This window comes from Engraulis encrasicolus, chromosome 3, assembly GCF_034702125.1.
Source record: "Engraulis encrasicolus isolate BLACKSEA-1 chromosome 3, IST_EnEncr_1.0, whole genome shotgun sequence".
NCBI classification, from domain to species: Eukaryota; Metazoa; Chordata; class Actinopteri; order Clupeiformes; family Engraulidae; genus Engraulis; species Engraulis encrasicolus.
The window spans coordinates 4,293,530-4,306,029 of NC_085859.1; the positions used below are offsets into that span (position 1 = coordinate 4,293,530).

General features: G+C 42.2%; 1 protein-coding gene across 1 annotated transcript in view; it reads left to right on the forward strand.

Annotated features, from left to right (window-relative positions):
• The first annotated feature begins 5,974 nt into the window (after positions 1-5,974).
• LOC134446464 (uncharacterized) overlaps positions 5,975-12,500 on the forward strand; it is a 30,807-nt gene continuing 24,281 nt past the window's right edge. Inside the window, exons 1-3 of the mRNA XM_063195832.1 lie at positions 5,975-6,055; positions 9,429-9,828; positions 10,217-12,500. The exon at positions 10,217-12,500 is cut by the window's right edge and continues 51 nt beyond it. Coding sequence (XP_063051902.1) covers positions 5,975-6,055; positions 9,429-9,828; positions 10,217-12,500 — 2,765 coding nt within the window. The remainder of the gene's footprint in view (positions 6,056-9,428; positions 9,829-10,216) is intronic.

The window sequence follows — 12,500 nt, forward strand, 5'->3', positions numbered from 1 at the left end:
CGACATAGCCTACATTTCCTCACGCATTGCATGGAACACAAACAACAGTCCTGTTTCCGAAATCTTGCCTGTGCCATAATTGCAAAACATTACATGTGATGAATGCATTTACTGTCAAACTCAAATTGTCAATGTCTACTCTCGCTGAATGTTTGTGTTATGATCGAGCATTTGCGACTCATGTCAGACGGTAATACACCTCACGGGTGTTGCGCTTGATATAGCCAACCTCGCGGTCGTCGCGCTTGACTTTTTTGTTTTTGTTTGCAAACTGAATTCATTCGGAGTTGTAACTCCGCTGGCATTTGAACCCAGATAACAACTGTCAGGTTTAGGCCAAATCGATGTGGGCAAGTGCTTTACTAACTTTAGAAATCTAGTAGCCTGGCTCTGACTTTGCTGTAGGCTACCTGCTGCGCAGCTCCTCCCTCTCTAAAGGAGCCGCTGCCCTTTTTAACAGTCAGTGGCAGATTCATTCTCTCTCTCTCTCTCTCTCTCTCTCTCTGCCCATTAGAAATGCTGAATTGTTGAGGTCATTTTGTTTAAATAGTTTAAATGTTTGATATATTTATCTGTATTTGCCTCTACAATTTATAGCACTGTTCATTTTGAAATGTCAGTATATTATGACTGTAAATGCTTCCTAACATATTCGAAACACTTTTCAAATATTGCAGTGATTCTTTTTTTTCATCACCAAATATCAACCATTTTTTTGATGATGAGATGCATTTTGGAAAAAAGAGATGAGCTCTGGTCTAATGCGCCATCTTAAGAAGCCCCCTAGGTTTTTTTTCGTCATTATTTCGCTAGCGTGCCTATTCTGAATGAGCCATTTTGATATAGATTAATCTAGATTAATCTAGATTAATTTCATAATTACAGTGAGATTAATCTAGATTAAAAAAATAATCTATGCCCACCTCTACTTAAAACCCAGTGCGTGCACTTCCAAGTGTATTCAGCCTAATTGGTCATGCCCAGTGAGTGGATACTCTTTATTAGTCACACCCAGTGATTGGACGCTCAGTAGAGTTCACCAACGAGTACCCAATAACTGGGCTTGACTAATTAGGCTGATACATTTGGAAGTGCGTGAACTAGGTTTTGAGAAATGCCCATTTTTTTAGTCTAAACTCAATTTTGACAAAGTACAGTATGTAGTAGCTACTGCACTGATCAGATATGCAACCCCTTCAGCATGCACATTCACCATTTGGACACCATTTAGACACCATTAGACAGCATTCCTGATAAAATACAGTTGATTGGACAGTATGATCGAGTAGAAATGGAAACAGCGCAATACACGGATTACCATACACACGACTTGGAACATGACATAGACCCGGAAAACAATTTTCTTTTGGAAGTAAACGAAAACTGCCGTTACTACACGGACGTCCAATTTAATCAGACCATTGTCAATGAGGGAAACATATCAATAATTCATTTCAACAGCAGAAGTCTCAATAAAAACTTCAAGGACATAAAGGATTATCTACATACACTATCACAACCCTTCAACGTCATTGCAATATCTGAAACCTGGATCAATAGTGGGGAAGTGGAGGACTTTGAAATGGATGGTTACGAACTGCTTCATGTAAATAGGAAAAACAAGAGTGGTGGAGGTGTAGCAATTTATGTGGACAATGGCCTGAAATGTAAAGTCCTGGAGGAGATGACAACTGTGGTTGACAATTTACTAGAATGCTTGACCATCGAACTGTGTATGGAAACAAGTAGAAATATTATCATAAGCTGTATTTACAGAGCACCAGGAACAAGTATTGAGGTTTTTACTGAATGGATTGAGTGCATGTTTGCAAGTAAGAGTAATAAGGATGTTTTTTTTATGTGGAGACCTTAATATTGACCTTCTAAATCCTAACAAAGTTAAGGCTATAGATTACTTTATTGATACAATGTACAGTATGAGTCTATTCCCAAAAATTACCAGGCCCAGTCGAGTTACGACACATTCAGCCACACTAATTGATAATATATTTACAAATGATATTGAAAACCAAAGTGTTAGTGGGCTATTGATCACTGACATAACGGATCATCTGCCAATTTTTTTGGTGGTAAAAAAAAGATATCGAAAGAGCACTGCAAATAGACCCAAACAATACAGAAGAATGAGATCTGAAGAAGCCATCAATCGATTTAAAGAGGAATTGTTAAGTCAGACCTGGGAAGCAATATATAATGACAATCATGTCAACAGTGCCTATGAAACCTTTATTGACACATTTTGCAGATTATATGACAAACATTGTCCGGTTATTGAATGGAGGGGTACAAGAAAAAATGACAACAATGACCCATGGATTACAAAGGGAATTATTAATGCTTGTAAAAAGAAAAACTGTCTCTACAAGGAATTTCTAAGAGTAAGATCTAAAGAGGCAGAAAATAAGTATAAGAAATATAAGAATAAGTTAACTCATATTATAAGGGCTAATAAAAAGGATTATTATAAGAATATACTTATGGTGAATAAAAACAATGTAAAGAGCATATGGAATACTCTAAATAATATTATAAGAAAAGGAAGCTCATCAAGAAATTATCCCCAACATTTTAATTGTGATGGGAAGGACAACTACAGTATACAAGATGCTGTAAATGGTTTTAATAACTTTTTTGTTAATGTGGGACCCGAACTAGCTAGAGAAATCCCAGATCCAGGAGACAAGGGTGCAAAAATGGAAGGACTACTGGAGAGGAATCCAAATTCAATGTTTTTAAGTGATGTGCAAGAACATGAAATTGTGGACATAGTTAACAACTGCAAGAGAAAGTTGTCCACTGACGTCAATAATATTGATATGGCACTTGTGAAAAAGGTCATTTCAGCTATCTCTAAACCACTTACTTTCATTTGTAACCTATCATTTCAGACAGGTGTTTTTCCTGATGACATGAAAATAGCTAAAGTTATACCCTTGTTTAAGTCTGGGAACAAACATCACTTCACAAATTATAGGCCAGTTTCTTTACTGCCGCAATTCTCGAAAATTTTGGAAAAAGTCTTTAACAAAAGGTTAGATGCTTTCCTTGATAAACATCAGCTACTCTCTGAAAGTCAATATGGGTTTCGTTCAAACAGAGCAACATCTATGGCATTAATAGAAACAATTGAAGAAATCACAAAATCAGTAGACAACAAGCAACATGCAATAGGTATTTTTATTGATTTGAAAAAAGCTTTTGACACCATTAATCACAAGCTACTCATTATTAAGTTGGAGAAGTATGGCATTAGAGGAGTGGTACTGGATTGGATTGCAAGTTATTTACATAAGAGGCGCCAGTTTGTTAAACTGGGGGAGAGCTGTTCAACATATTTGGACATTGTGTGTGGGGTCCCACAAGGTTCGGTGTTGGGCCCAAAATTGTTTATTTTATACATTAATGACATATGCAAAGTATCTGAATTGCTTAAACTGGTTCTTTTTGCTGATGATACCAATATTTTTTGTTCAGGGGGGAATTTAAAAAAGTTACAGGAAGATATCACGAATGAAATGAGTAACTTAAAATTATGGTTTGATTACAATAAATTATCATTAAACTTAACAAAGACAAAATGTATGTTATTTGGAAAATGTAAAAGGGACACAGAGGCTTGTATTTCAATTGAAGGAGTGAATATTGAGAAAGTTTCTGAAATAAAATTTCTTGGGGTATTAATTGATGATAAAATAAGCTGGAAACCTCACATCAAGTACATACAAAATAAGATATCAAGGAGTATTTCAGTAATAAATAAAGCAAAAATGTCTTTAGATTTTGAGTCACTTTATATTTTGTACTGTTCTTTAGTACTTCCTTATTTGACTTACTGTGTGGAAGTCTGGGGCAATAATTACAAATGTTCATTACACACAATCACTGTTACTCAAAAAAGAGCCATACGTATTATTCATAAAGTAGGACATATGGAACACACTCATTCATTATTTTCAAGGTCTAAGATCCTAAAATTTGTTGATATTGTGCAATACCAAACAGCACAACTAATGTTTAAGGCAAAAAATAATAAGTTGCCCAAAAACATACAACAATTGTTTAAATTAGAAGACGTGCAATATAATTTAAGAAGGACGTTAAATTTCAAAAGGAATATGAATAGAACAACAATGAGGGGGTTTTGTGTTTCAGTTTGTGGAGCGAAAATGTGGAATGCTTTAAGTGTGAAATTAAAAACATGCAATAGTATGCATCAATTTAAGTCAACGTTTAAAAGAACAATTTTTCATAGCTATGAAAATGAAAATATGTTGTGATGATCTGTTTTTGTTTTGTTTTTTTGTTTTTTGTTTTGCTGTGTTTCTTTTGATTAGTTTATTCTATTCACAACTTCATATGGACACTAATAACTTATATAGCATAGTCTTAAAGTATGGAAGTGCGTAGTGCACATTTTGAGTATATTTTTGATTTTAAAGGGGTGGGAGTAAATAAGCAATGGCTTCATCCCACTCCTTTTCAGTTACACACACAAAAAAATGGTACTTGTATTAATTTAATGTGTTGCTTATTTTCTTGTGTACTTCTGAAATAAACCAATCAATCAATTAAGGTCACAATGTAAAGCCTGGCTCAATCTACACGACTATCGCGCCGATTCTCGTCTGAAAACCCCTCTTACGACAATCGCTGGAACGTTACCCCCAGGACCATCGCAAGCGATTGTCGGGAAAGATTTCCTCGTTGTGAGCGACGTTCTAAGATAGAACTTTGGCACCTCAAAGAGTCGCCGATCGCAAATCGTAGAAATCAAACAGTGTTTGATATTTGCGACTGGAAATAGAACGTCGGGCATTGTCTCGGTGGCTGCGAGCAGCGACAAGATTGACAGTTGCGATTCTCTTCTAGTGTGCGGTGCACCCCGACCCCAAAATCGCACACACAATCGCTAGTCGTGTAGTTTGAGCCTGGCTTAAAGGAGCTGTTATGAAGAGACTTTTTAGTCTAAACTCATTTTTTTTACCAGATAAGCGACCCCTTCAGCATGCACATACACCTGGGACATGTCCAAGTCACTGCAGTCCTAATGCTTTTCAAAATGACATGAAATTGAGACAAACACACACACACACATACACACACAAAACACACACACACACGCACACATGCACGAGCACACACATGCGCACGGTCACACGCGCGCACACACACTCACACACACACACTAAAGACACATATTTGTCAAGGCCAATGGCCGTCATGGAGATTGTAGCTTGCGGTGGGACAGGGCCATTTAATTCCCCCAATATTGTCAGAGTTCATTACAGCAGAGACGACAGGGAACAGGCACACACACACACACACACACACACACACACACACACACACACACACACACACACACACACACACACACACACACACACACACACACACACACACACACACACACACACACACACACACACAACATGACAGAGAGACAGACACATGCACGACAGTGAGCAGGCCCACACACACACACACACACACACACACACACACACGCAGGCAGATGCAGTGCTTGTCACTGGGGTTTACTTCCTGTCCCTCAGACACACTGCAGAGATGCGCTGGAGCTCACACACACACACACACACACAAACACACGTTCACTCAATCTCTCACACTCTGTCTGTCTCGCATGGTGTGTGTGTGTGTATGTGTGTGCCAGTGTGTGAGAGTGTAAGTGTTTTTTGTGTGTTTTGTATTCTAATTAATTATTATGCTTTATTAACCTTTCTGAAGCTAATACCTAAGGGGCATTTCTCAAACTAGATGGTATGAACTATAAAGAAGCTAAGCACTAATATGGTTGAAGTTGCTTTCTTCTTTTTTTTTAACTCACTTCTCAACATTCAAATCCACATTTGACTGGCTGTATTTTTTTCTATATTTCGAAGACTACGTGCAGCACATGTATTTGAGCTGCATGCCTCTGTGTGCCGCCAAAATGACGAAATGCACCAGTTGCTTACGCAACTTCCACGGCAGCTCTGAAATTTGTGTGGAGATCCGCAGTTTTCCACGTCTAGTCAGTTTTAGTACATCTGGATGTGTCCATGGAAAACAACTTAATAGTTTTTTTTGTCCGTAAGTGAGCTTTGTACATGAGGCTCCTGACACAAATATGTGCCAATGTTTACTACTTTTTAGTTGTTTTCTCAAAAGCAAAGTTGTGATCGAACGTTCACACTACAGTCGGAGATTTTACGATACTGTTTTGGGAAGCATGTCACTCTTGTTCATTAGTTTTTGACATTGTGGGGGCTGGTTCAGGCAGAATTCAAGCAAGATCAAATGATTACTGCCATCAAGGGCACACTTGTCCTAAATTTCCATCGTGCAATGTCAAGTCATGTAAAACACGTAGGCTAGAAAAAAAACACACAATCACACACATTGTTCAACAGTGGAAACAACATCACTCAGTGATTATATCTTCTAATGTTCTATATTCTATGGTTAGTTCCCCAATCATGCTTCATGAGCCCCAATCAATCCAGAAAAAACCCTCCTTGATTGACATTAGGCAAGATTCGAACCCACACATTCCCTGTAAGCAGACTCACTGACCACTCTCCTATCAAAGTACGTTTAAAATGGCATATCAGTTGCATTTAAACCAGATACTCCAACAGACATGAATAATAATAGTATATATATAATTATATATAAAGCCTTGTGATGTGTACTGACGTTTGGTCATTGTTTTTAATGATTTTTAATGCGGTCCTCAACGCAACGGGAAAGCACTTTTCTTATATGGTTTGCAAAGTTTTCCCACCCTGTCGCAAAACGTCTGTTGCCACGGCGAATTTCATGGCAACACAAAAATGCTCTGCTGTACCCTGAACAAAACCATATTAACCCTAAATCAACGTTTCTGCTGCTTTACTTTTGCCAAGAAGAGTGAAACAAGCAAAGAAAATGGTGAAATGTTGAAGCGAACCAAAACCATGGCTAAACTTAACCCATCACAGGCATTGTGGAGTATGAATTAACATGCCAAGGTGAGATGCACAAACGCGATAGACGGTTCAATTCAGTTTGCTATCTTAAAGCTCTGGCATGTTGCTTAACACATTGACTACCAGGTGTTTTTTTGATATGTTAGCCCAAGACTCCCAGCCAGTTTCATCATTTTTTGTAATTTTCGAACAGCCACCGAATATTTTGAAACCCAGCTTTTTACAGTTTTTTACGCCACGTTTTTAATCTTCTTCCATTCCGAAGTAATTCAACTTTAAGCGTAAGCTACTTTAGCAAAAAATGGCACTTTAACCCATTCCAACGAAGAAAAAGCGTTTTTTGTCACGGATGCGCTCTTTGACTCTCCGAGTTTAAATTGAGGATCTAAATATATTTTCAGGCCCCAAAGAGAAGACCAGTCACTTCCAAGTTTTCAAGAAAAAACACCTGGATCACTTCTGTTTACTGCTAATATTATCACTGGAAGAGCTAGTTACAAGTGTATCCTGATGGGCATGTCAGTCATTCAATAGCAAAAAGTAGATGAGCCGAAGAACACTCACCAACGTTAGTTTCTGCTGCTGTGTTGTGCTGTTTTTTCATTCCAAACTTCCATTTCCATACCTAATTTGATGACAGCAAACCTCCTTATCCTTCTGTAGGCCTGTGTTTACGATAAGCTTGCAAAGCCCTCACAGGAAGCTAGGTATGTTTTGATTACCCAGGCGCCTTGGTGTGACGTGAACAGGAAGTGTGCATGATTTCATTCCCTGTAACAACACTCAAAAATACTGTATTGTGATAAGTTACACGGATGAAATATCCAAATAATGACTTTGTAGGAGTTTTGACTGTAGGTGTTTTCATGATCTATGTGAGTTCTGTTCATCACATAATCACGGAAATCACACAGAATATGCATTAGAATGTGTAGATTCTGAATCCACCCTCAAAAACGGGTTTTCCTGTTTTAGGAGCCAATGCATGGGAAGTAAAAACGGGTTTTCCCGTGGTTTAGTAGTCAATGTGTTAAGGCAGGCTTACACTGTGCGACTTTTGCCCCGATTTGGCACTCGCACAACTTTTTGGGTGGTCGATTCCTTGCGTAATTGCAGGTCAATCATGACATGTTCCTGAATAAAGCTCATCGTCGCTGTCCAGCGAAAACCACTTATCTCCACTTCTCATGGTTTTTTTATGTATTGATTTATAAAACCACATTTTCAAAAAAAAAAAATCATTGCAACATTAAAGTTGGCTACTAAATTATTTATCATACACATATACCCATGGAGACTGACCAGTAGTACTGTCTTATATTTTATAATAAATAAAGAACGAACATAAAAAACTAAAAATAATAGTGGAGGTATAAATATATAGTGCTATTGGTGGTGGTGTCTTTACATGCAAGCGTTTGGGGGGGTCAGTGAAGTGGTGTGTGTGTGTGTGTGTGTGGGGGGGGGTGGGGGGGTTGAGGAGTGACATGAGACAGAGGATTGTTGTGGGGGTGGGGTTGGGTAGGGTTGGAAGGGATCGGGGAAGAAGGGTAGTGCAGGGGAGAGAAGATGGGGGGATGTAGGAATTCTGTAGTGGGGATGACGGTGTGTGTGTGTGTGTGTGTGTGTGTGTGTGTGTGTTCTTTTGTGTATATGTGTGCGTGTGTGTGTTCTTTTGTGTATGTGTGTGTGTGTGAGTGTGTGTGTGTGTGTGTGTGTGTGTGTGTGTGTGTGTGTGTGTGTGTGTGTGTGTGTGTGTGTGTGTGTGTGTGTGTGTGTGTGTGTGTGTATGTGTGTGTGTATGTGTATATGTGTATATGTGTGTGTGTATGTTGGGGGGGTGTGCGTTGCGCCTCAGAGTGAAGACGAAGGGATGTACGGTAGTGGGGTGTGGTGCGTGTAGGGTGGTGGGGTGTGGGGTGGTGGAGTGGTTGAGGGTGTGGGTGTGTGTGGGAGGAGAGAGAGAGAGAGAGTTTGTGTGTGTGTGTGTGTGTGTGTGTGTGTGTGTGTGTGTGTGTGTGTGTGTGTGTGTGTGTGTGTGTGTGTGTGTGTATGCGTGTGCATGTCTGTGTGTGTCTGTGTGTGTGTGTGTGCGTGCGTGCGTGTGTGTGTGTGTGTGTGTGAGTGTGTGCATGTGCGTGTGCGTGTGTTTGTGCATGCTGCTGTGTAAGATGGAGGGATGTAGGGCTACTGTAGGGAGGAGGGTGTGTGTGTGTTTGTGTGTGTGTGTGTGTGTGTGTGTGTGTGTGTGTGTGTGTGTGTGTTGTGTGTGTGTGTGTGTGTGTATGCGTGTGTGTGTGTGTGTGTGTGTAGAACACAGGGCATGTGATGCGTCAGTGCAGTAGTGTTGGAGTAGAACTAGTGCTCGCAGGTTAGTGCATGCTGGTTAGTGCAGGTTAGTGCATGCTGCATGTCGCTTCTGCTCTCTGCTTTCAGCTACCGCCACCGGCTAGCCACCTCTCCGGGGGTGGTGAAAAGAGGAGCCGAGCGCGTAAGCCTCCTCTGCTGGTACACAGCCTCTCCATTGCCAAGACCTGTACACGCCTCCTCGTGGCCACGCACGGTAACTGGTACCTTGCGGTTCCAGGCAAAGCTGTATGGGATCTCGGAGTAGCAGGGGGCCCCAGAGACGCGGCATGCAGGCCCGCTCTAGTGTGGACACGCCCTGCTGCCCGTCAACCCCTGCCCCAGCTATGGGTAAATAGCAAAGACCTCAACGGCGGACCAGGCGGAGGATGGCAGCAGCAGGATGTACCACAACGGCTGGGAAGGCGGATGAAGGCTGCAGCAGAGGGTGATCTCCAGTCGTCTTGGATCTCCATGCCACTGGATCTAGGTCTCTTTCTGTCAAGGACCGTGTGGTGGCTGCAGGCGCATCAGTCTCCCCACGTAAAAAGATGCCACGCGCAGGCGTCCTCCAGAACCCAATACCCAACCCAACCTACCCCATAACCTGGACACAAAGCCCTGTGGCGATCGGGAAGTGGTGACGGGGGCAGGATAGTGAAGTCTGGCAGCCCCTAGCCCCAACCCGGCACACAGGCGGTGGGTGCAAGATGATCGCTAGCTCTTGGATGAGGCAGAAAGAGCTTTCGGTAGCTGCACCCATGACTGAGCAGCCCTTTTTAGGATCCACTCTGCTCACCCCAAGAGGGGAGAGGGTTAGAAAAGGTACCCTAAACATAGCCTGCCTCTCATCTCCCTGTCTGGACTACCGCATCCAGAGGGATCACTACCATGCGGTCGGAAAACAAATAAAAACAAACCAACCAAACAAAACTTTCACTTTGGAACCTGGAATGTGCGAACCCTCACAGACAACAAAGCCAGTGAACGGCCTGAAAGACGAACAGCCATCATCTCCCGGGAACTAAAAAGATTCCAAATTGACATCGCAGCTCTCTCTGAAACCCGCCTGGCTGATGAAGGACAGCTGAAGGAGGAAAAAGGGGGCTATACTTTCTTCTGGAAAGGAAAACCTGCCGAACAGCCGCGAATCCACGGTGTGGGCTTCGCCATTAAGAACAACCTCGTCAACCAGCTCCACGAACTTCCTGTAGGCATCAGCGAACGCCTAATGACCTTACGCCTGATGCTTTCTAACAGTCAGATGGCCACTGTTATTAGCGCTTATGCTCCAACACTTGATGCGCAGCAGGATGTAAAGGAAGCCTTTTATGCTGACCTGGACACAATTCTATCCAAAGTCCCCAAGGAAGACAAACTAATCCTTCTTGGAGACTTTAATGCCAGAGTCGGGCAAAACCATGATCTATGGAGAGGCACACTGGGGAGAGAAGGGACTGGAAACACTAATTCCAATGGCTTAATGCTGTTAACTAAGTGCTCAGAATATGACCTGGTCATCACCAACACTCTTTTTCGTCAAAAGAAAAAGTTCAAAACATCTTGGATGCATCCCCGCTCGAAATGCTGGCATCTCATCGACTATATCATTGTCCGCTCCCAGGACCGTAGAGATGTACTCATCACAAAAGCAATGACTGGTGCAGATGAATGCTGGACTGACCATCGCCTCATTCGCTCAACCATGTCTATCCGTCTGATGCGGAAAATGAGGCACCAAAAAGGACAACCTCGACGGCGGTTCAACGTCGAGCGACTGGGAGAAACAGCATATCAGCAACAGCTGCAGGCAGCCATGAGTGCAGACTTGCCTGACCAGTACCCAGAGGATATTGAAAAACATTGGGATACTCTCTCTTCCACCATCATAAACTCCTGCAAAACCACCCTTGGCCACAAGATGAGAAAGCATCAAGACTGGTATGATGAGAATGACACAGAAATCCAGCACCTTATCAACATCAAGCGGAAAACTTTCACAACATGGCAAAATGACATCAACTGCAATGTTAAAAGAGAAGCCCATGCTAAAGCGAAAGCAGCTGTTCAATCAAGGGTCAGGGTACTCAAGAACCAATGGTGGACACAAAAGGCCCTGGAAATCCAACAGCTTGCTGACACTGGGGACACCAGAGGCTTTTTTGAAGCCACAAGAGCTGTATATGGACCCAGCCATCGTTGCCTGACCCCCCTTCGCTCTAAGGATGGACTCTATCTGATGAAGGATAAAGAGGCTATAACACACAGGTGGAAGGAGCACTATGAAGAGCTTCTGAACAGGGACACTACCCCTGACTTTGAAGCACTGGACCAACTTCCTCAACTGCCCATCTTTGAAAGTATGGCAGAACCACCCAGTTTGAGTGAGGTACGGGATGCCATCAGGAAGATGAAGAACAACAAGTCTCCTGGGGCTGATGGTATACCAGCTGAGGTTCTGAAAGAAGGCGGGCCTGTCCTTCTTGAACACATCCACACCCTGCTTGTCAAAATATGGAAAAAAGAGGAAATACCAGCACAATTGAGGGATGCCCTAGTGATCTCCCTTTTCAAGAAGGGTGACAAGACTGAATGCGGTAACTATCGAGGCATTTCCCTCCTCTCCACGGTAGGGAAGGCTTTAGCCAGGGTGTTGGCCAATAGACTCGCCCCCCTGTCAGAAAACACTCTTCCTGAGTCACAAAGCGGATTCCGTCCAAACAGAAGCACCATGGACATGATCTTTGTAGCTCGCCAGCTGCAGGAGAAGTGCAGAGAACAAAATCAACCTCTATACATGGCCTTCATAGACCTCACTAAAGCCTTCGATTCTGTTAACCGCCAAGCCTTATGGCAGGTCCTGGCAAAAATTGGCTGCCCTGATAAATTCATTCGAGTTTTGAGGCTGCTACATGACAATATGTCTGCCACTGTACTGACTGGCTTTGGAGATGAAACCGAACCATTCAGAGTTGACACAGGAGTTAAACAGGGATGTGTTATTGCACCATCACTGTTCTCCATTTTCATTGCCAGCATCCTCCATCTTACAGGGAATCAGCTGCCACAGGGAGTCAAAATTGTCTACAGGGCTGAGGAACTTCTGAACATCAACCGATTTAGGGCCAAAGGTCAAACCACCACCGTACCCATCACAGAGCT